General features: G+C 38.0%; 1 protein-coding gene across 6 annotated transcripts in view; it reads right to left on the reverse strand.

The window, feature by feature from the left end:
- Window positions 1–3,899: 3,899 nt before the first annotated feature.
- Window positions 3,900–25,950, reverse strand: part of ETV1 (ETS variant transcription factor 1) — a 66,751-nt gene continuing 44,700 nt past the window's right edge. For all 6 annotated transcript variants that reach the window (XM_015619381.3, XM_015619380.3, XM_015619382.2 and 3 more), the window contains 5 exons: window positions 18,464–18,532; window positions 16,061–16,129; window positions 12,903–13,072; window positions 9,294–9,395; window positions 3,900–6,739 (listed from right to left, as the gene is read on the reverse strand). In XM_015619381.3, coding sequence (XP_015474867.1) covers window positions 6,518–6,739; window positions 9,294–9,395; window positions 12,903–13,072; window positions 16,061–16,129; window positions 18,464–18,532 — 632 coding nt within the window. In that variant the 3' untranslated portion in view covers window positions 3,900–6,517. The remainder of the gene's footprint in view (window positions 6,740–9,293; window positions 9,396–12,902; window positions 13,073–16,060; window positions 16,130–18,463; window positions 18,533–25,950) is intronic.

A 25,950-nucleotide genomic window follows, 5' to 3' on the forward strand; every position in this document is an offset into this window, starting at 1 on the left:
GCAACAAGTGAAAAAGTCCTGTGTATATATTATGCTACTCAGGAAAACACATTACCAAACACAGGCTATAGTCTCTGTTAACATAAAGCTACATTACTGATTTCAAGGAAACCAAGCTGAGTTATACCAACTTAAAATCTGCCCCGTTATCCTGAAAGGTATTCTTTCTTCTTTTGTGTTTGTGGGTTTTGTTGGAGTTTTTATGGTACAGTGGGATGAAAAACAGCCCCAAACCCTCTCTGCATATTCCAGTATCTTGTTTGCTCATTTAATAACTACCAAACACTGTGCAGATGGTTTTACTAAATAATCAACAATCACTCCAAAGTCAGAACTCATATTCCTGTCCTTGGGGATATGTTACCAGGGCCAAACACATCCCCAGTGCAGCTCTGAGCCTAACACATTTGGCCCACTGACCACAAAGTGCACTGCCGCCAATTACCTTTTCTCTCTTGCTCTTATCTCAGTGTACTGACTCTGCACTTATCTTAGTCCCTTCCTTTTATCTAAAACACTGCAATCTTCCAAGTCCCCTAATGCAGTTCATGGTTTGACTCCTGTTGTTCTCATCTAATATTATCATCCCTTTCTGTGTTTTACTTTCTCTCTTCCTTTTCCTGAAGCACTCCCACAAGCACCAGGGTCTTAAAAAATCAGTGCTGTTTACAGAGTTTATTACTTTCCATCATTTCTTATGATTCTCCTGCAGCATGTCGTTCAAGTAATTATCTTGGTGATTTACTGTACCGGTCATATAACCTCCTTCTTCCTGTCCTAATCAGCTCTGGAATAGCTACTTGGTAGAGCCAGATTGCCCCGACAGACTTTTTCACATCTCTGGGCTTCCTCACTCAAGCACTCAAGCTGGGATTGATTGTGCTCTCTCTGGTCTTCTACATACACACAGAGCTCCTCGCCAGATCTTCCAGGGCAGACTCACTCTGGCTGGCCAGGAAGCAGCCTAAGCTGCAGATTTCAGCAAATGTCTCAAGCTCTGAGGAACTGGTAAAAAATCTCTCTCTATTTAGGCGGTGTAGCCATATGCCACTGCCCATGCAAGATTTTGACTGAAAACCACCAGAGAAAGTCCTTTGCAGTACATCTAAAATACTCAACACTGTACCCAAGCCTCTACAAAGTGCCACTGTACTGATGAGCAGACTGTTCACTAAAATATCATGGGTGAGTGAAGAACTGGCTTAATCTATCTTCAGAGAGATCAGCTGGGTCCTATCACTGAAGGGAGGGGAAAAGAAAATGGTAAAATCTCCTCAAGCCTTTCCTTTTTTAGGGCAGCAGCAAGGAAATACAGGAAATTTACAGCCTCTACTGTAAATTACACAGCAAAAATGCTATTTTGGACACCAATTCTCTACCTGGTTACTTGGAAACTAACTGTGAAAAGTAATACATATAGGCATTCCTTCTGAAACAAAGCCAGTCATAGATACTCAAAAACTACTAAACCACCTCACCCCCCAAATCCAGCCAGTGGCTGTAATTACCTCTCTACCACACAACTAAAAGACATTTATATGGGCATACGTGCCCACAGAGCTTTGAAAGAGCAAAGACAAAGACACAGTTATGGCTTACCAGATCCAAATGCTTGATTGTAACCCTGCCTCAGGGGTATCTTCCTGTAACTCATTTAAAAGCTCATTTAAAATGTACAAAATTTCAAGGTACATTGAGTAGTTTTGAGGTCAGTCCAATGAAACTGTGTAATAAGGACAATTCAGCAGTATTAAAGGCAGGATACATTGCTAGAGTAAATACTACTGTAGCTTTGGAGAACCTGATGTGTGGATTACTTCTTGGAGTTTATTCACCCTCTCTTTTGATGATGTGTGCTGTGGCATTTTCACACAAAAAAAAAATTTATTTGGGAAAATGTCAACAAGACACTTCAAACACATTTTCAGACTATTACATAAGAAGATGGCACAGATATTTCCTTCCCACAGAAATTAAATTGGTGTTTGGGGAGGAAACCATTATTTCAACCTCCAGAAGATACCTACACAATCATGAAAACTGGAAGGTAAGGGACAGCACTTGGCTGATGCATTTTGGAGTCTCAGATCTAGGTAATTCTGCAGTTTTAAAATGCCCCTAGCTTTCCATCTTGCTGCTCTGCCAGAGATTACAGCTCTCGTAGCAGAAGAAACAGAAGACACTGTAGGTCCCTCTTCTGTAAGAGCACAGGAAGGGCAGGGCTCAGTGCTGTATTGCAGATGCTCTAGTTCTCAGCCTGATGTCTTAGCAAAAAGCAGTGGACTTTGAATTGGGGTTTCTGAGGCAGAGGGAACTGCTCTCAGCCATTACCTCCTTTCCAAGCAGAGTAGCCTCTGATATTAAACCAAACCAAAACAGACAGAAAACTCAAACACACAACAGAAAAACCCTCAGATAAGCAGAAATCAGAGAAATTAATTTCCTAGGTTCCTACTGCTAAATCTTAGGCTCCTATATTAGTGGAATATTCCAAAGTGAAGATTCTTAGAGTATAAAATACCGTATTAATTAAGACTCCCAAAAAATCTTTGAAGGAGACTAGAAAAGTCCTTAGTACTATTAATGTGAGCACTGAATAGGACTGTTTATGGGTGCTATTACCTGTAATACATGAACTGAAGATAATGCTCTTCAGGGGAGAAAGTAGAGCCATTAACAACTCAAAGATTTCCTCATAATACCTTTTGTACACATTGATCTGTTTCCTGCTATTAAAAACCAACCAAACAAAAAAAACACAAAGAAGGCAAAAATATTTTATAGATGATATTGTCCTGTGAAAATGGACTTGAAGCCCAAACCAGTCAGATGTCAAGGGCAATAAAACTCTAAGCATTAGTCCCTGGGGAATAGTCCTATGTAGCAGAGAATCCCAAAGATGGAAAGATTCTGAGCAAAGGGCTCTTTGCAGGGAATTGCTGGAGAAATGAATCCCAGCTTCCCCAGTAACCTCACCAGACCACTATCAGTACAGCAAGCAGATTTGGTCTGAGAAGCAGACGAAATTTGCTTTTTCAGTGAATGTAATGTTAAGGTTTGCCCTGTCGCTGGTGTGTAAGAAACTTAAAAAGGGGCAGGCTCTTTGCCATGGAAGATGTATCCCTGAAGAAAAATCTGTCCCATTGCCCTAAACTTGTAATCTTAACTCTCTCAAATGGATTCTGAGGGAATCTGCCAAGTCCTTCACTAACTTCACCTGTATTCAGCTATTGGTGCAAGTGATCTGTGATAGCGCATGAAACCTGAGCCCCTTCAGCTGTTCCAGAGTGCTGGGTTCTCCTTCGATGCCTCCCGACTTTGCTTCACAGCAGCTCTACCCTGTCTGCCCCACTGCTCTGCCCAGCACAGAGACAGAACAGCAAAGAGACAAACTCATTCTATTACAGCTCCTACTAAAAACAGGTGAAAGCTGCATATTCCCTCCACTTGTGGTACAGCTTGAAATCAAAACTAAAATACCCCCAAACCAACCAAATGAAAACCCAGCCCCATTACCCCAGCCCCAAACATCCCACACTCAAATCCAGCAGGGTATTAAAATGCCCTCTGGAAATGTGTAAGTGTTGTTAGTAGGAAAATATGCAAAGACCAACCTCCTCCCTTTTTTTCAGTCAAATACAATGCTTTGGTAATCTAACTCTTAGCTATAACTCATATATACATACACATGAATTCTATAGACTCCTCACCTTTTTTTTTTTTTCCCATTCTTTTTTTTCCCTTTTTTTTGTTTTTTCCTTTTCTTGTCCATTTTGTTACACTTGGAAGAAAACCATTCTAGGCACTGGGGACAGACCATCCTCTCCTCTCCCAAAAGAATAATCTTTCTGCAGGGGCCTCTCCAATCCAAATGGTTAGGAATCCAATACACAACAATCTTGCAGAAATCAGCTGCCAGATTTATTATTCTACCTGAAAACCCCCAAACAAAAACAAAAAAAAAACAACCCCAAAAAATCCCCAACCCCAAACAAACAAAAAATTGGAATAAAAATAGACTTTAAATAAACCTCTTAGGTACATTTTAAAAAGGGTTAATCAGTTCAGTGAAAGACTTTATGTCTTCTGCTGAGATATCATGTAATGTTGGTCTGACTGCTTGTTTTGTTCAGTGAGTCACTACCATATACAGATATATATATATTTTCTTTTTTCTTCTTAAATATTACACATTCAATGCAATTTTTAAAACTTTTTTTTTTCCTTTTTTTTTTGTCCAACCCCTTTCCCAAATACCCACATCCTGCCACAGGCAAGAGGCGCTCTGTGCTGACATTAAAGAACCAAAACCAATCCAAGGACTTTTCATCAAAGCATGTTTCATTTGAACCTTATTTCAATGGAAACCACAATTTTTTTAAACAATATTACTCAACATTTTCCCTTTCCTTTTTGCTAGTTCTGCAATTTTAGACTTCTTTTTCTCAGTTGATCACCAAGTATTTAAGTGCCATTGAGACCTATGGATGACAGAATTAGGTGGCATGTTAAGGCATATGTCATAAAATATGTTGTCTCATGGATCTGGTTAAATTAAATACCTGCCCAAATGCTTTCTATGCAACTGTGGTTTCTAGTGACCGCTACTTCTTTATTTTTGATTAATTGTGTATTAAAATATTCATAACTTAAGCAGTGTCTTAACTGACAAAGGATGGAAGATTAACCCACCACCTAGGACTCTCTTTGAAATCCATCCATTATGATGAAAATTATTCTTGTTTTTTCATGGTTATGTATTTATTTTTCTCCCACTTCATGACAATCTAGGAAAATGAGGTACTTCATATAACAACTATTTAAATTTCACCGGGCAAAAAATGAAATCCAATTCTTACCTCCCTTTCCATCCCTTCAAACTATGAATCATTGTATTTTGAAAAAGGTGCTCATAAATATTTTAAATTTTTGGGGTTTTGCCACTTTTTGTTTTACATACAGAATAGCAGGTGTGGTTTGTGTTCAAGGTAACCCCTCTCAAAAAAATAAAACAATTTGAAAAAAATAACAAAACAACCAAAAAAACCCCTCAAAATTTAAATTGTCTTCCGAGCATATCCGATCACATTTACATTTAGTGTCCAAAACAAGTTGATTGGTAACACCAGTGCCAGCACTACAACGTCATACAGCAACTTCATGGTATTCTTTAACAGTTCGTCTCTGTTCCACCGAAAACTACAAAAGGTTCTGCAGAGCTTTCCTCAGCAAGCTGAAGCTTACTAGTCATTTGTGGATGCGCATAAAAGCTGCTTATAGCACAGCTATGGCATAAGCTATTTTCTAAGCAATAAATGGTTCAAGTCATCTATTTTGTCCTGAAATGCTACCTGTAGTTACAGCATTGCTTATAAATGGTCATAGTAAATTCAGCATCAAAGAGAATATTACAGAAAAAGACAGCAGCAGAAGCATTAGCATTATCTAGTATTTATATATGTTATCAACATAACACAGCAGTAAAAGGCTTAAATGCATATTAATGGGTACTGTGTCTAAAAATTACTAAAGTACCTATTTAGTGTATTGGATATTTTTCTCAAGGAGTGCTTGCTGTGTCTAAACAGCATAATTAGATATGTGACTTAGTACAGTTAATTCCTATTGATTAAATAACTTATTTATGTACCAAAGGAAATGGAAGGATACAAAATGTTTTCTCCCTCCTGATCATGATCCTGTATTTAATGCTGACATGATCATCAGAAAGCCTACTCCATGTAATTACTACCCTCAAATGGATCTTGAAAAATCAACGCCATAGCATGGGCCATATATGTATAGCAATGTGGCACCAGATACAGCATGCAGCTTGCAGTCTGAAGTCAGGGATTTCGCTGCTTGGTCACTGTACTTATGGCCAGTCTGTCATTAAATAGGATTTTTAAATTTTTTTTTTTTGAGATCATACCCCAAAAAAATAATAAAATAAAATAAAAAAAATTAGAAAAACTATTTGGATGTTCTCAGAGGCAAGGAACAAGTTCTGCCACTGGAAGCTTCTAAATTAAATGCTGTAGTATATGATTTGCTTCTCTTTTATAACTGCAGAAAGACAATTAAGAATGGCAAGAAACAAATGCCCTAGGCATGCTGTGTTGATATCATCATCAAAAGTGGTTATTTTGCACAATGAGAATTAACTGTACTACGGATACCCAGAGAAAATGTACAATATCTTATGCTGATATGAAACAAAACAGACATGATATAGCTTTTTTTTTTTTTACTTAAAACTGTATGTTCCCATCCCAAACTTAAGTAAAAAGCAAAGCCACCCTTTTCCTCCTTTACACAGAATAACGTTTAGGTTCCAACCCTCCCCTTTCAAATAAAGTGCGCTGTCCATGGCAGACCATAGGAGTAATGCAACAGGAAAAGCCCCTTTTAGTGTACTATTTAAAAAACAAACTGAAGTCGATTCAGCTTTCCTCTGGGTCTTGGGAAAGAGGAGAAGCTTAAGGGAGGGGGAAACACCCCTTCAGTGTCACTGTTGTTAATAGACATAGCCTTCATTATAGGGGTGAGTGTTGCAGCAGCCTCCGTCCTGCATGTAGACCATGCTCTCATCAAAGTGGGACAGAGGCACAGTGTCCTCCTCATTGATGTGGCGCTCCATGTCAGTCTTCAGTAAGGGGCGCTGGTTGTCGGGAAAAGCCATGGAGAAAAGCGCTTCAGGGTCACAAACAAACTTGTAGACGTATCTTTCTCCAGCCACCTTAGGACAACAGAAGGGGAAAAAAAGGTGCAGCATAAGGCCTCGTGTTTTGCAACTCCAAGTTCAACAGTCTTGTAAAGAACTCGCCCTTGTTACACAGTTAATAATGTGACAGTAGTACTGGTAAAGCAATGACCTAGCAAAGACAAGTGGGACCTGCTAAAGCAAACTGTGCAAAATGCTCTTGATCTTGCCACACGTGACATCCTGTTGGAAGATGAACTAAGTATTCTACCTCTAAGCATTTGTTTGCGATCATTTCCTATAGTTAACCACAAATGGAACTGTTCTTATTGGAAAATGTAAACAAATTGTCACAACAGTGGCAAAATAAAACTCTGTGTGCAAAGTGGAAAAAAGAATCATGTTGCACGACAGAGGTCTGGGTTTCACTTTACACAGATTGATTCATACTTACGTATAAAAGCACTTTAGTTATAGTGCGTGCTGATTGTACAGGGACAGCGTAAGCAAATGCGTAGGCTAATATGTACTTAGCAATTGCTCATGCAAAGCTGGGATATTTGGATTTGCTTATGGAGGGGCAATTTGTCCAAAGATCCTAAAGTTTTCACTTAATCAGATGGAGCCTTAAATGTATGTCTATGTTTCAATTTCCTAAAAGCTTGAGGATGATAAAAACAACACAGAAGTGCTGTCTTATTACAAACAACAAACAAAAGTCAATACAGTGCCTTCTATTTAAAAAACTGTGCTTAATAATATGCATTACATTGCATGCTCACAATTTATTACAATTATTTTAAAATAAAAATCATATTGTCCGCTTCTTGCAACTCTAGCTACCATAGCAATGAAGTGAGTGAAGACAGAAAAAGTGTTGCAAACTTAACAACTCTCTACTTATAGGTGCAAAATAGTTTGAAGCACCTCCTTAAACTTTCAGCTTATTTATTCTACGAATAGAATTTAGTAGGGACTGTATCTGCAGTAGAATTTTTAAAATCAAATTAATGTCAGCAAGTTTGATAGGATGGAGGTTGCATTCAGAAATCAAGCTTTTGCACAGCCTGCTATCATTGTTGATTTAAAAATTAAATAAGGAAAATATGCATAAAAACTTTGCCTTAAAGAAACCCCCATTAGTTTTTAACATACACAAACTGGCCAGATAGAGTGATCCCAGGACAAACCTGAAACATTGCTCTGTCAGAAAAATAAGCATACAAGCTGGCTTTCAAAATGTGTATTAAACATTCTAGTAGATAATAAAGTAGTAGTTTAGGATGTAACAAGCTATCTGTCAAAAGTACTTGTAAACTTTCCATGTTAAATGGATGTGTGGGTTGGGGCCGCATTATCAGCCTTCTGGTATTTCTATCCCCACTTTTCCAGCTTGCTTCACTCTGCTAGTTTTTTGGGGTTTTTTTCTCTGCTGCCTTTGAAGTGTTCTGGCAGCACAGTTGCCTATGCAGCTGAGCTGTAACCTGCAACAAGGAACTCCTCTGCCGGAAGCACCAGTCAGCGAAACCAAGTGCTTCTGCTTCTCCCTGATCAGACCCAGTTTCCAATCCACTTGACAAAGATGCAGTGTAGTTACATGACACACAAAAAGGAATGAGGTGCTGAGCTACTGAAGAACTGCAAGTCAGTACTAGCCCAAACTATTGTCCAATTGACTACTGGTAGTGAAAAAGGAGTGCACTACAACAATCCCATAATCTAAGAAAGAGAGCTTGTAAGACTTCACAAAACCTACTGGAAGAGCTGCCCAGTAACTCGAGCTGAGAGCACTGTTTCCGCTCATAGAATTGGCATATGACTAGTTTAAACATGTTCATCGTCACTGGTCACAAGACTAATGTGAAAAGACATGGAATAAGTTTTGGAGTCTAAGGTGTTTGTTATGATCTTTGATCACACCTAGCAGTTTTGTAGATACAGCAGACTGGTTTCTCCTATTGATTTCTCGGTCAATCTACATAGTACAACACAGCAAGATTTAAAAACCAGCAAGCCACAGTAGGAGGATGGATTGAATACTGTCAGCTAGACTACCCCGTAATATGTAAATTATTGTTAAATATTTCTTCTAATTCAGTCTATTATAAATATTAAATTCCACTCAAAATCAGTATTACTATGACACTATTGGTAAAAATATTAAAGTACTTGGTATGTTAATAGGCATAATTATTCTCCCCTATCTTGCACTTTAACTAAAGTACCCAAGCACTGGGCAGCTAATTCAGATCTGCAAAACATTAATCAGACTGTACTCTACCGTTTGCGTTTCCCAGCTGCCAGGAAGCTCTTTTGGATATTTTTGAATGTTACTTCTTTCCTTATAATCATGAAATGCATTGTGCGAACTAAAACCGCAGACATTTTTTACATAGAAAAAAAAAATCTTAATGCATATGCTGGACCTATTAGGTCCAAAAGTTTAGTGTTTGCCTAAACAGATGAAAAAACTACCTACCTACAAAAAACTACCTACAAGCCATGCAATTTTACAAGCACTCCTTGTAAACTGACCTATGGATTAACATGCAAGACTCTGGTGAAATGTAGTACAAAACCAGCTACTCACCTTTTGCATGATTCCCTTTTCATAATAGTAGCGAAGCGATCGGCTAAGTTTATCATAGTTCATAGCTGGCCTGTTTTTCTGAATCCCCCAGCGACGTGCCACCTGCCACAAAAATGGATTAGCAATGATTTGTTAAATGCATTTAACAAGCAGATCTTATCATTAGATACTTTATCTAGGGATGCAGGAGGGAAAACCCTGCAGGTGCAACAAATAGGAAAAGGTTGCCATGACCTGAACTTCCCATGTACTACTATGAATTTTAATTTGATGTACATCATCATTAAAATTGAAACAGACTTACTGGACAACGTGGTAGAGGGTTAGGGTTTTTCTTTGCTTTTTAATAAAGAAAACCAGTGAAGAAATAAAGCCTTACAAAGCAATGACGGATAAAAAATATTTAGCAAGTTCCACCAGAAAAAATTCACAAAACCTTTCTTCAGTTTTATACTATGGATAATTGTATCATTCCTGTCTTTTCCTTGCTGTCTGAAAAAAAAGTACACTATTTTAAACACACATGCATACACAGTTCATGAACTAATACAGACCGTACTTGGAAAGATAGCAATGTTGTGATTATTAGGACATATAAGTGAAAAGACAACTCCCAGCCTTAAACATTACTTCAGCAAAAAAAATAAATCATCTGAGGAGGCAGAATAATCACTTGAAAGAACTATATGGTGGTATGAAGAATGGAACAGAAATGCCATGGTTTCAGTCATACAATTTCCCTTAAAAATAACAATAAAAAGTGAATTGCAAGTAACTCATGAAACTATTCCATAGAGAACAATATGCCTTCTGCTCTGACTTATGTTTTCTACTTGACTTTATGCTTCCTGTTTTACTGCTAAAGATAGTTTTGGACAAAGCGACCCTTTGTTTAAAGAGCTTAACTCCTTATTCCTCGCCTGAAATTTAATCGGTTATTGGTGACATTTCAATTACTGTCTGTAAAAATGACTATAATTCCACCAGAGGGAAAAAAAGGCATAGCTGATGAACTCTTTAAAGTACTTTTTATAAAAATGATTGAGAGGTGCATGTGCATATAGCTCTGGAAAAAGGACAGAGTAGCCAAGCAGCCTCTCTGCAGACTGCTCTGCAAAACTTCCCATGGGTGTCTGGGGCTTTTTGATGCAAGCCATGACAACATGCAGCATTGAGCAAAATCTGTGATTTCAGTGTCCACCTGGACAGTAATTTCTAAAATTTCTTTTGAAAGCATTATTTCCTTTCAGTGGTTCAGCTTTTCAGGCTTATGTAAATTATCACAGCTCTGATAACTTCAGCTACATTTTAGCTGCACCGAAAAACACCTCCAATCACATAAATTTATTCCAGCTGCAGATTTGGCCTAGATGTCTAACTTTGATTCACCTATTCATTTTTGTAACACATGACCACATCACTCCTTTTTTATTTCTTCAAAGGTTTTTTTCTGCATTAATCGGAGTCCTAAAAGTCCCCAACATAACAGGCTTGCAAAATAAATAAAAACACAACAAAGATAAATAACAAGTAATGGTGAAGAACATGTGACATTGTGTATTTTTGACACTCCTAAACAAGCACTCAGGTGCAGTTCCCATCTCTGAACTCGTTGCATTTACCTAGTCCTGCTTTGTGGAAGGGATTCAGGCTTCTGCCCTTCTACCCTACCTTCCTGCTGAAGGTTGCTGTCCCTGTGACAAGTCTGCATAAGTGGACCTACACCCAATTCTCAGGCTCCATAGTTCACAGTTACTTTCTGAATGAACTACGGCACTCCAGGAGCTGATACATATTCATTTTTGTTGTCAATTTTTCTACAAGGGCATACACCTCCAGTAAGGAATGGATGGAAAGGTCATGTCACTGACATCCTAACCTGCCACAGCAGAACCAACAAGCTCTTTGATTTCCCTTCAATTTACACTTGGCAACCAACAGAATTGTGCAACTTCCCATAGGCTATTCTTATTTTAATTGACTGTTTCTGTCAGATTCATGACATTCATATGAAAGGAACTTAGACTCCTTTGTATTCCTAGGAACACACAGAATGAGGCAAGTTTCAAGCCTCCTCCAGATCTTGGATGAAATGCTGCTCAAAAACACAAAGCAACTTCTACATAGCCAGACACGCAGATGATCTAAGTTAATTTAGAATACCCAGTTCTTTGGGGAATTACACAATAAGGAAACCTTAGGGTTTTGTTACTTTCCTTTCCCTAGTTAATAAAATCTATAAAGTTTTTGCACCATCTGCTGGAAACCATTTCTCAATAAAACTCTCCAATCTTGAAAAAAATTGGACAAACCTTAAAGACAAGACAAAAGTACAAAAAGTAAAAAACATGAGACTAGGGTAGAGGGAGGGGAATCATGTACATCATTCACCAAAACCAAACAAAATACTTTCCAAAGATTTTGCTCTGTTCCGGGACACAAATAAGGAATCCACATAGTCTGCTAAGGCTGCAGCAGAACTTGCCAGCAAAGTTTCAGTATCATATTGACTAAAACTGTTCTGAGTTCAAATCCTCAGATACACAATGCCAGGAGCTGCCATGGTGACTATTGCTGGAGCAGGGGATGCTCAGACAAAGGAGAGTCAGCACCAGGGTCCTTGCAGCAACCTGCTCCTCAGACAGACCATGTCGGGAAAGAAAGGGACATCAGCTCTGACACCAGGACTCCAGCATCTCCACAGAGCTGTTAGCAGACATGTAAGTAGCATGCAAGAAAGCTTTCAGACTGCTAATGCCAGTAGATGGATGACAAACACTAGAAATAGGAACGCAGAAGCAGCCATACACCCCCGAGCCTTCCCACTCAGCTCTAACTCAGAGGGGATCCTGTCAGAAAATTTGCTGTGATCTCCTCTATTAGAAAACCTTATTCAAGAGGCAACAAAGTAAAGCAGAATGAGACTGCCTTTTGACAACCCTAATAAAATCCTCCACATCAATTTTACAACAAAATTCACGTACACCTGATTTTCCAACAGTTTCCATGATAGTTTAGAATGCAGGCTAGGTTACATAACATTACCTAGTCCAAAACAGTTTATGTAATAAAACATTCAATTTATTCCTGTTTATCACACAAGTGAACTAAGCCACGCTTCAGCAAATGTTCATGAATATAAGTAATTTTATCTACCCCATGAGTCCTTCATGGTTCAGAAGAGCCATGCATGTGCATGAGCATTTGCAAGCCTATGATCTAAGCCTGTATTAAACAATCTAATGATTCAATCTAATGAATCTAATATTTGGTGCTGAAAGACTAGTAAGAGATGAATTTTCAAAGGATTCTGGAATACAGTTCCATCCATTAAGTGATTCTGAAAAATGTGGACTCCACAATTAATGCAAACTATTTACTAACTCAAGTACTTACAAAATTTTTATTATTCTGTGGGACTAGAAGTCAAATCTATGCTTAACCACACTTCTGTCCTAATTGAAGCACTTCCCTTGACAGTCTTTTCTATCACCCATCTAAAGCACTACTGATGCAAAATACTGAAGGAAAATAATGCCGAAGTCCAAAGGAGCACAGTTAAATTTGCAGGATGGGGCAGTGGATGTGAGGCCATGCTCTCTAACTCACCTCCTCTGGCTCAATCAGCTTGAACTCCATGCCTCGGCCAGTCCATGCTATGAAGTGAGAGTTTGATGGGTCGTCAAGAAGAGCTACCAAGAACTGCCAGAGCTGAAGCGAGCCTCGCCGTTGATACGTGGGTCCTTCGCGATACATGCCTGGCTCCTGTTTGACATCGCCTGCACACAACCACAGCAGCGTTAGAGGAGCAGTGCCCTGGAACACCATCGCTCCGTAGGTCAGATAAGCAGGCAAAGCAATCATTAGGGGTAGCAAAACAGGGAAGAATGAGCCACCTTCAAATGCAACATTCCCTTGTTTGCTGGCAACTTACAATAACATATTAATATACTAAAAAACACTTCAATTCATTCATGTTTTATGGAAGTCTCACTAAGCCTCTCCCCATGTAGTTTTGATAAACGCAAATCTCTTGCAAACCATTTTGCAATATCCTTAATTTTGTATATCTCTCTGAAAGAGCAGGAACTATTTTTGAAGCACTGGTACGTGAAGAACTGTGTTCTTTGCAAAGGTCCCAGTTTTGGTAAAGTAATGTAGGCTTCATAAAGCTGCAAAACCCTATTGAGCGAAACTTCTCTTGCATGCAAATGCTTCTAAGGAAAATTTGACAAAGTATTTGACTTGGACTTAAACAGCATGTGCTTTATGTATAGGTATGTAAATCCTGCAGATATGCGAGTTCCTCTGTGGCATACTGAACTTGCATATGAGCAGAAATTACTTTTACTCATATCTACATATTAAATTAGCATTCCCTCTGAAAAGCAATAAACTGATTTTTCTAAAATTTTAAGTCTAGAAAAACCTTTTAAAAATATCAATAACATTCTACTAGCTGTTCCACAAATTGCCAATGAGAAAACCAACCTGCTACATCCATACTGTCTTTGTTGGTTTTAAATCATATTATACTGAACAACTCATGCAAACAACAACAGCTGAAAGGTCTGATGCTGAAGCAGACAGTATTTTTTTCCTCCACACAAGGACTGCAATCCTAGATACACTGGTAAAATTCCTCGCTTCAACTATCAGAACAGCAAAAGCCTCCAATAAACAGTGTGACCTGTTTAACAAGGAAAGTCAGCAATTTACATTCAACCACAACATTAAGATGCTCTGACAGCCATTACAGAATGGCTCTGTGTAGTGAAATTCAGAATAATAATATTAAAAATGGATCACTTCCTTTTGTAATCAGGAAAGAAAATTGACTCAATAGCCGTGGAAAACAAATAAATCAACACAAGGCTTTTCGGTTTATGTGAGGTTCAAGTTCCAGTCCTGAAAGTCCTTCTTTTTCAAGGACAGGTTTTTTTCTTGTAATGATAGCTGAGCAATGTGCAAATAGCAAGTGCAGTATTACACAGGATCAAATTCTTTCCTTGTGCTGATCTTTGATTTCAAATGAAGCAGCTGAGAATCTACTTCTGAAACATCAAGACTAGTCCTGGGCTTATCCAACTTTTGCTTTACTGTCCAGAATATGATGACACATCTGCTATTTTTCCCTCAAACCATCATGCTGCAAGTATAAACACACCTATTTGCATCATGAGATCAATCTTCTAGAGTACAAGGTGTTCTCTCAATGCGCAGTCATAAAAACTAGCAGCAGACTGCTTGCTTTGCAGGCACAAAAATATTTCCCAACATTTATTTCTTTTACTGTATTTATTTTTCATTTTCATTCCCTTTCCTGAATAAAACCAAAAGGATTTTCAAGGAAGACATAGACAAATGCTACTATTAATGAGTTTTAACTTCTTGTTGTACAGGGTCTGATCCCATTTTCATAAATGCACATATAAATCTGACACTGGTACTCAGATCAGATCCACAATCTTGTGGAAACAAAAATTACCTGACACGATGTGCTTTAAAAAAAAATAATTAAAAAAACCCCAAACTAGCTCATATTACAAAGCCAGGGTATAAAGCAGACTTTCAATAAATCACTCTTTCTCTGACTGTGTCAACGCAATGACAATGCAATACTGGATTAAGCAATCTTCAGCTACATCTAATATTGCCTGAATTTCTTTATCTATTTCTTACCAACATAAAAATACATGTGATACTCTGAAGAATGTACAATTCTCTGGGTTACTTTAATTTAAGAGTCTCCAGATCTTCAGCAAATGCTAAACATGCAATAGTTTTGTAATTCATAAATGATAAAGTGCTACATAAAGTAGGAGAAAAATACCAATTCTCCAGCCCTACTTTTAACTGTAGTCAGAGATTTGTTGACAAGTTTTTCAGGAAATATCTAATCTTTCCTGCAATAAAGCTGGACATACACACACTAAAACAAAAGCTACACTAGCACTACACTAGTATGCACACACTAACATAATGCCATTCTAGCAAATTTAAGTAATTGATCTCTAAATTTCTTCCCAAAGTTGCAGGCTTACAGTCACTGGCAAGAAATACAGGGTCCATCTACTTTGCTTATAATGAAATAAATCTGAAATCAACTGAGTTACACCAGAAAACTGCTTTTACATCAGAGTAACTGAGGATAATTTGGGCCATTCATTTTAATTGAGATCAGAATTTCTCTTTTAAAAAACTCTACTGTAATTGGTAGTGCTGTGAACAGAGCATTGATTTGTTATCAATCCCACTGAAAAATAAGCCACTACTACATTCAACCTAGCGCAAATACATCGGATAAACACAAAAATGCCCTACATACTCACTTCCCACTATTTATCACTTTGTAGACAGCAAGACAAGAGGCTTAATCCACAGTAAAAGCAAAGCTGCTGCTTTCTCCACTGTTTTGTTAATTCTAAGTACAACTTCCATTAAATCTCAAACAACAAGCAGTATGTGATCATCAGTGCAATGGAAATCCTCTTATTACTTCTCAACAGTACAGGAACTGAGCTCCTCAGCCACAAGTCTGGATGCAGCATCTTTCGCTGGCAAAAGTCGAATGACATCCTATTGAAGAGGAGACTTTGGTTTCAAGAGACAAAGGTCAGCTTTGGTTGGGCGCACCACAAATGGTGTGTTAAGGAATCCTAAATTGGAACGTTACTGGGCTTTTTTGATCAGCAACAGAGAAAAGTCCCTCATCTCTTTCTTTTTCATCTCTCTACACAGGAAAAAGAGAGATGTGTCATACATACCGTCAAACTTCTCTGGAACAACGCAAGTGTCATCATAAAACTGCCTAGGTCCCTTTTCATACATACAGCCTGTAAGTTAAAAAGAGAGAGGTGTTTATATAAAAGATGCATGGAGAAAAACGAGATCACAGGCTTAATGCCAGAGGGAACACTAAGTTATACAGGAATCAGATTAATATCCCACATCCTTTACACACTGCCCAGACCCAACATTTTGGCCTAAGTACAAGGGTGTTTAATTAACATATGCATTCCCAAAAGACTGTTAATCTCCACCTGCTAAAATGAAAAAGCACCCATTTTTCTCTATGATTTATTACAAAATGTTTGCTCATTTCCTGTTTGAACTAGCATGGCTTTGACATTTAACCATTAGTTCCTGCAGGTCTTCTCCCTGCAAGACTAAAGAAGTAGCACTCAGTATTTCCTCCTCACACCCACACAAGTCACCCTCACACACTGCTCTTGATGTTCCTTCCAAGTGAGATCATTTTGTAAAATTTTATTTTGTCATTAAAAGACACTCTCTACAACTCAGCAGTCTTTCTAGCTCACCTTTCTGTACACATTCCAACCATTTCCTATTATGCTCACATTTTCCTTAACCAGAACTGTATTGCATATCAGTCTCACCAGTGCTACTGAGTGAGACAAAATATCTCCTCCTCTCCTGCCAACCTCTGACCCTCTTTTTGACTGCCTAAGTATTACAGAAGGTTTTTTTTAAGGTTACAGTATTTGGTTGGGCTGGTTTCCCACTGTGAATCTGAGAGGAGGCCCATCTCAAAATCCCTTTTTTCCAATATATTGTTTCCCGGTTCCACAGGCCTGGTATACATTCATGTATTAAAAAAACATTTTGTTTAATGTGCCCAGATAATCAAACCATTCCAACTGTTTTGTGTGACTGCCCTGTCCTGCCCGCTATTTACTGCTCTATCTTTGTGCCATAAAGTTATCTATTAACTTTGTTCCATATCTTTACTGAAAATATTGAATAGCAACACTCCTGATATGAATTCCTACGGAACTATAATCCATTCAGAGATGATTGGCTGGTGACAGCCTCTTTTAGATCTGTCAGTTGGCCAGGTCTTAATGTATTTAATGTGTACTTTATTGATATTACATTGTGCTAACTTCTTAATCAGAGTGCAAATTGAATGCCATAAAATGTCTAACTATATGATACAATCTATCTTTACAATCAAACTTTTATTTTCAGCAAGAATCAGATTTGACATGACCTCTGTAAAATTATGTTGACTGATTTCCAAATACAGAAAACAAATATTTAGCAAACAGCACTGCTTTTTTTACGTCATTCATGGAAATTTTGCCACCTCCAACTCCTTATAACTGCATAACACAGCTCAGATGGGTTTTCCCCTATCTGTGCTGTGATTAAAACTCAAAATCTTTTGCCCTTATCCCTGCAGTTTGTTTATTTTTTTTCTGATGTCTCTCACCTCCCTTATCAAGTTTCTGTACTCCATATAATTTCATATAACAAGACTTAGAAATTTGCATCTCCTGTTTCACCTTAAACACTACCTTTTTTTTTTTTTCTGTCTTTCTTTCAACCCAGAAGCAGACCGGATTTTAGCCAGATGTGTTATCTTTCTGATTCTGTCTTTACACTAGCAAATGAAGTCTTCCTGGAAGACTTTGATTCACACATCTATCTGAATTCTTACCAATCTCTAAACCAGATTCCCCATTTCCAAAATTTGCCCCTTGGAAGAAAAACAAATGAGCTCTAAACAAACAAGCAGAAATTAATTAAGACAGATAAACTAAAACAGGACAGTGGAGGCTATAACCTCTCTTTCAGTCATCTTAATTCTGTTGGACTTCTTATTTTTAGTGCATATAAAGTGCTTTCACAAAGAATTATTAATTTTGACAACTATGTAAAGCTCTGTCCTACTGAAATCATTGGGAATGTTGGTACATCTCAATTTGGGCATAAAGTGCATCAAAACATTGCAAAAATAATAACAAAAGGAATAACCCAAAACCTTTACTCAATTTAAAGTATAAAACTGATTACTTAACACAGTTAACTGAGCTTGTTATGTTAACAGCCTGGAAAATATCACTTGAGCAGAATGGGTGAAACAGACAAATTTTTAAGGGTATCTTCCTTTCAAGTGCTAGAGGTCTTGAAAAGCAGAATGAGTTTAGTTCATAATATAATTGCTTCTATCCCGATTAAGCCGTGGCACTAAACGAAACTACAAAAAATTCAGTGCATCAGAAATTCAACACTGAAAAGGGAAAAAAGGATGATGCAAGTCTTCCCAGCAGCAGAATTAAACCAAGTGAACCCCAAATACTCCCAGGCTTTTAAATTTTTTTACATTTCTCTCATACAAAAGTGATACATAATAGAAAACTTAACTTCTGTTCTGTTTGGGTGAGCCAGGAAGCCTTCTTGCCTCATGTAAATGGAATGGCAGCTAGGCACTTCTGAAAGGAGAAGATGACAACGCATGTCAAAAGACTGTCTGGAATTAAAAGTGTGCAGGTTATCAGTGGGACAGGCTACAAGCAGAAGAGCAACAGAAAAGGATGCAAGTTACAGTGAGAGGGAACCTGTCAACACACAGTCAGCATTTCAGAGCAGTACACACCACACATGGCCAAGGAGAAAGTCATGATGTGAGGCTCACAGATCCTATCTACGATAGGTACTTGAACTCCAAACCTTTTGTAATCAACTTTGCTAAAAGCTGATTCCCATGGCAATTACACTTTGGACCATTCACAAAAAAATCCACACTGGTGACCATGAATATTTTAAGCCCTGTGCTTGTATATCTATCTTTGTAACTAATTCAACCCAAAGTTTTTAATCAATTGCCCTGAAAAAGCTGCCAGTCACACTGGACACGTATAAACTCTACATTTGCATGAGGAATGTCAAAGTGAATTTGGAGTAGCATAATGCTTTTTAGACTCTGGTTAAGAACTTGAAGGATTAGTGAAATTTTCTGCAATTGCTAAGCATTTTATCTAGAAATTTAGGTCTTTCTATATCATTCTCCACTTGTATGAGTTTAAAACAAAAAACAGCACCTTTCAAAAAAATACTGTGCATATTCTAAGTAATACTGATATTTATTTGCCATTCTCCACCTCTACACTCAAATCTGAAGAAAGAATGAGAAAAGCCAAATAGAACTAATGAAAAACATATTCTTTAAATGTCTTTCTATTTCTTCCCCATGTCTTGCACTGTCCCCAAGTAGCCACATCCTGTGCATAGGGACTTGCAAACAGAAACACACTGTAAATGTTTGCCTTCCTAGACCATGTTTAACCTACTTCTTGGATATCAAAAGTCTTGCTTAACAAAGTCTATTTGATCTTGCGATGAACTCCTACCCTAAGCTATTGCAATCTGTTACCAGTAACTTGTAACTCTTTAAGAGATGCAAACAGAGGTCGAAAGAGCAGACATTATTTTTCCAACACTGCCTACAAACTCTTTCAGACTGTGATTCCAAATTTCACTGTTCACTGACTAGTGATGAGTATCAAAGATTTGGCAGGATAAGAAAATGAGGTTTTACACTGACTTCACAAACAAGTGAAACAGAGGGCAGTAATAATAAGTTTCCTCTAACAGTCACTCTTGCACATCTGTGCCGAACTCTTCATTACCTCCTCCCTCGATAAAACGCTCAGTGCCTGCCTCCTCAGGCCTAGAGAATCTCTAATGTCTCAGGCAGCTATTCTGAGCAGCCACAGAAGTCAGTGACTCAGTGATCACCCGAGTCAAGTATAGCTCTGCAGACTAGAAGTCAAGGCTACAAGCAGTGCTTCACCTGCAAGGAATCATTCTTGTTACTAAGTACATTGAATTCTAAGGAGAATGGAAAAATCTACGTAAAAAAGAGGAAGCTGTAGAACTGAAACAGATGCTATTTTCTATTTTAGGTAAAACTTCTCTAGTTTGGCAGCGAAGCCCTTTTTGACTCATGAACTCCACTCTTGAAAAGTGATAGAGCAGAGTATACTGAATAAAGAATTATGCATGCATCCACAAAGTTGTCTTCTTAGCCAAGTCAAGGTTTCATCTCCCATGCATCCTAAGTCAATTATAATTAACATCTGGAGTCTCTTTAAGGCAAGCATTGTTTGTACCAACATTACTTAATCTTCTGGTTAGCTTGTGCTTAAACAGTCCAGAGAGGACCAAAAAAATACAGCAAGGAAGAGTTTATTTCTCGTAAAGTAACTAGAGTCTTGTTATCCTAAAGTGCTATCAGTTAATTTATGACTATCAGAGTGGGTCAGACTCTAATCAAATTGTAGAAACATTTCCAAAGTGATTATTCAATCAAATGACTAACATGGTTAATTAGGAGCCATAAACATTGCTCTGAAGTTCATCAAAGTAATGACTTGCCCAGAAAAATTACTGCTAATTAAATTGCCTGCTGCTTTCATTTCTACCTTATCTAATAAAAAGTCCAACCAATGAAATTTAGTATTGCAGTTTTAAATTGTACTAAATGCTTGACTAAGACCCAGAAGTATTTTTATATGCTAAGCGGAGCTACTTCAAAAGGAAACATTTTAGTGTAGAAATTACAGAGCAATTATATGTTTTCTTCTCCTTAAACCATTGTTTCAAGACAACAAATAAGACAGAAGCAGGCATGAAATACTTCTAGGGCAAGATCCAAGTGTTTGAGATGACTGAGTTATCATCTTTTTGCAAGTTTTAGTCTTTGAAGAAAAGTGTGCCTGGATTGAAACACACAACAAGCTTATATCAGACTGTTAATGAATTAATTCACATCATAAGGTTACTTCAGCTCAAGAACAGCAGAACCTCTTTAAAAAGAAACAAAACAAAACAAACTAGCTAAAAAATATGGAAATGTAAAAAAAAAATATTATCTTTTATTATCAGTTTGTAATACTTAGGGGTCATTCTTCATTGCTCCTCTTAGAAGCATAGCAGTCATCTTAAAACAATGAATATGGTCTTATGTCATAGACCATGAAGCCATTCTTTTCCCAATAGGTGCTGTTTTAAAAAGTACACATAATCTTGACACTGCAAAATGCCCTCTCATCCAGGACCATCACAGAGAAAAATAATGGAAATAAGCTCTGCTATGCCTTCATTAAAATACATCCAAGCAGAAAAAGCCCAAACAGACTTTCTCAGGACAAGAAAAATCTGCTATTGAACTTAGCGGGCACAGATTCTAAGTTTCATTATCAAGTAAGACACCTGAGTGGTCCCTTGGTAAGATAGTTCATACTAATTATCGTGTCAGAATTTAAAGGGTTAGGTTGTCGCAGCCCTGTATAACTCAGAGCAGGTAAAGAAACCTTAAATCCTCTCTTCTGATTTTTTTTTTTTTTTCAAAGATAAGGATGAGATTTCATTCCCACAATCCTACCCCACAGAGAAAAAAAATAATTTCAGTCTGTGTCCCTAACCAGAATAGACACAGGGAAGATGGAGCTTCTGCAGGCAAAGGGATGAAATGACAAGATTATTCTATGGTATGAAGTGACTGACTGTCTTCTTCTGAATGAAGCAGAGCAAAGCAGGAACAAACAACCTGAACCAGGATTTATTCTTCAGCCATTTCTGTTTCTAACCTTACACAGCTTCCCTAACTAAAGGGCTGGTTGTTGCTTTACACTCTGAATTACTTTTCAGTTCACTTTATTATTATCAGCTGAAGATCTGGAGGCCCAGGGCACACCCCTTGTTCCTCTGACAAAGCACAGTGTGATACCGAGGCATTGCATTGCACACATCCATGTGCAGAGGGAGACATGGAGATGGAGCCTTAGAAGACACAGGCCATCTGAAACAGGGTGGGAGAAGAAGAGAACTGCCTGCCTGGCCTCACCCTCCTTGTGAAAGCTCAGGTGAAAGCTGTGGTGCACCAGCAGGCAGCTGCCGTAGTCGGGGAGCCTGTTACCAAGTCACTCAAATTCACCAAACACTCAGCTCCTAGTGAGACATGCCTACTTCCCTACAGGTTTAAGACAAAGTGATGACAATAAGACTGGAACCTTCCTACTGTTTTTCTGCCCACTTTTCCACTTACACTTAATTACCAAATAAATCATATCAGAAGCAGATTCTATAAGGAACTGTTCCAAAAGGAGCTGTTCCCCAAAATTTTGAAGGAGCTTCACTGACAATCTTGCTATTTCACTTATACCACGTCCTTCTAAATTCTCCTTTTGGTCTAAAAAGTAATTATGTGAATTTTGGCCCCTATTTCAGTAATTGAGAGTTTATGTGTTTATACAGGTAGACTTAAATGTGCCACTTTGTCTTCCCATAGACAAGAAATGCAGCACATGCAGATTCTCACCCTTTGTGCTCCTGGACAGAGAAGGGCATGCACAAGTCCCTCATGTAGCTGGGACAAGCCTGGTGCCTCTCCCATGTGACAGCCTGATCCTGTGAACGCACCAGCCATCCCTTTGGTGCCTTTCAGAGCTCCCCTTGCACAGTACATGCACTTCTCTACTATGTGAGCAGGTGGTTGCTGTACTGGGAGAGATTTTTACCAAGTGCAGAGACAAAAGTAGCCTTTTAAAAATAAAATGTTCAAACTAGAACACATCATACTTTTGGCATTAAACTTAAAACGTCACAATATCACTGCAAATAACTTTGGATAACATGGATTTCCAAGAGCACTGACAAACTGTTTACAAAGGAGCACTACATCCACCACTGAAACACATTCAGCCTCCTGGCTGAAAGCAGCTGTTTACAACACCATTGAGAAGTTCTGACCAGCTCAAGGGTGAAGATAATAACGAAATCACCAGAAAACAGGACCTTTATAGGTAAGAAAGGGAGTTCTTCAAACAAGATTGCAACAAATCACTCAGGTAAATCACTAAGAAAACTAAGAAAAATGCATGATTTGCGTTTTGCGGGGAGAAATAAAAATTCTTTCGGCTTTTTAAACCTGAAGAATACATTCAGATTCAAACTCATATCTACCCAAAAGGAGATATTCAGGTAGAAATACTAGAACTAATTACAAACTCCTTATAGAGGAATTGCTTGAGCATATTTCACCACTCAAATGCTTGTGGATCAAGGCTTAGTTCAACCACCTTTAAAAGCTTTATCCCCTACAAGCTATGTAATGAACAGAGTCACAAAAATTGGTAAAGTCCTGGCAATACAAAAGTCAGCATTATTTTTTCAGTAGCAGATTCAGCACGAAAAAAACATAGATGCACTGATATTAAATGAGCAAAAACAGATAAAAATTCTCTAAAATAAATTTAAAAATTAAGCAATCTTTTCCCAAATTATTATGAATACAGAGAGAAAACATACAGAATGGAAGGTTGTATTCACGTTCTCTGTCACCAGCCTTTGTGCCAGGAATCCAGGAGAAAAAAACAAACTCACAAGTATGTGGACTTATAGATACACATACATTTCCTTCTAAAAATAGATAATTAAAATTGTTGAAGTTTAATTTCTTACACCTCACTTACAAAAACTTGTCAGAGAATTAGATTTGGCCCCACTGGTTCATGTCTAAGCAGAAATATTACAAACATACAGAAAAAACCTTAAGCAAACATCTTCCTTTCCACAACTTTGTTTTTTAGATCTATGACAACATCTAATGCATTTTGTGAGACCAGATGTCAACAGCCTGTCTAGGCGATGTGTAACTTTTTGTACAGCAGAACAGGAAAACAAAGGCTCATACATTCAGCTCTGAATTGAAATTCCACATGGAGCTGATCTTTTGAGCATACTTTAAAATCATGTATTTGCTTTTATTAACCTCAGTAACTGTAAAATGTATCTTAAACATTGCTCTCCTTTGAGTTCAACAAAAGACAGCAGTATTTTCTCTCTCCCTCTCTCCTTTTGTTGGTAATCTTACTGCAAAAATGTCTGTGTTGCTTTTTCTCCCCCGCCCCATTCCCTGCCTGTAAAATCGAAGTTGGACAAACACTGCACGGCTGAAGTGACATATTTGAATGGAATTCAGACCAACCAGTTCCTGTTTATGTTTCTGATTTGAGAATGTAGCCTTCTCATTCACTATACATTAGAAACACACCAAGGCCATAAATGGTGTCAGGTTGCAGGCAGGCAGGGCCAAGCAGCATTAATCATTACTTTAAGGCAACTGGCAAAAGCAGCAGCTGAGGGAACACTACACCCTTCAGCTCTGCATAAATGGACATTCCAGGGTTTGGCGTGTGTGAGTTGGCTGCTGCTTTTTTTTTTTTTTTTTTTTTCCCTTCAGCATCCATTTTATGAATGAAACTTCAGGCTGCACAGAGTCCATTCATATAAAAGCTGTGCTCACAGGGCTCAGTCTCATGGGATCAATTGGTCTTGGGCAAGGCTGATGTGATTGGTTTAAGGCAGGCTTCAGCCTTCCATTACTGATTTAAAATGCAGCCTGTGTCCATTTGACCTGCCTTAATGCACAAAGAGTAAATCCAGACTGTGCTCTCAATCCTCAAATCAAATCATTAGCCAGTGCCACTTACTGTAACTGTAGATTTAGAGGATATTTATCCATTTCTTTGAAAAACAGGGACTGCAGGACAATTTTTCAGATCGTATTGTCTGCCTTGAAAACAAAAATATGATCTCCTGCCTATATACTCACAGTAACTTGGTGTTCAGGTTTTCCTTTGTTCATAAAGATAAGATGACAAAATAAAATAATTTCTAGCTATAGATTTATTTCAGGCAAAAATAGTGAATAGGGGAAATCAGCTAGACTGACAAAGCAAGTGAAAAGTTAAATTTCTGCCTTTCACAGCAATTTTCTGAAGTCCAGATTTCCCAAGTTTCCCTATCAGATGCTCTTATTTTCTGCTGCCATACAGTCTGACAGCAGATTTGTGTTTTAAGAGAAAGTACAAAGTCCAGTGCAGCTTAACTATTGAACAAAATTCATACTCATCCACTGAAGCAACACAGCAAATCCAAGTTCCCAAAACACAAGGGTAAAATATTTTAAACCACAGGGAAAACTGCAAAACCAAAATTGAGGAGGGGAGAGCTCTTAAACCTCCTAACTCAAGAACAAAACCCTGTCCCTTGTCCCCTCCTGCCTTCATGCCATCTGGATTATCATTGAGAACAATTGTACTTCTGTGTATAAAGATTTCTTTAAGGTCATAAAAAGATGCAGTTTTGAGATGTGTATACCAAAGCACCATAATCAGGAACAGGATAAAGTCAGTTCTGTTTCACAGAGCATTTTATAAAAATGCATTCAAAAAACTGCAAGTATTTGCAACCTGATTAAAAAAACACGGGGCGGGGCGGGGGGGCAGGGGGGAATCAAAAAGAGAAAGGAAACTTGGAAAGAATTTGAGGAAAAGACTAAGCAGCTGGAAGACTTTTGAAGCAAGATATAAGATCTCAATGTAGAGCATACACACAATCTATCTACAGTTATTTAGAGGTGGAACATTAATACCAATAAATTGTTTATAAAGAGGTAAACCCTATGAGCAAGGGAATGCAATGGATCAAAGAGAAAACTTAGGCTTATGATCAAGAAATATTTCTTAGCTTTGAAGTCTATTTGTCTGTGAAATAATCTCCCAGAGGAGAAACAGTAGTAATAATTCTTAGCACTCACATAGAACTTTATATTTTCAGAGCACTGTACAAAAATTAGCCAACATAATCAAAAACAGCAGTGGAAGCACCAGTGATTGTATCACTTTAAATGCTGCCCTGACCAATATACTAGAGAATATCCTGGAAAGAAGCAAACTAGAATTCTCTCCAACTGACTTTTTCTCTTCACAGTAGCATCTCCAAATATCTAAATTTTGCCTTCAGAGGTACAGTAGAATAACCAATTGTTTAATAAAGAAATGGG

Source organism: Parus major, chromosome 2 (assembly GCF_001522545.3).
Source record: "Parus major isolate Abel chromosome 2, Parus_major1.1, whole genome shotgun sequence".
NCBI classification, from domain to species: Eukaryota; Metazoa; Chordata; class Aves; order Passeriformes; family Paridae; genus Parus; species Parus major.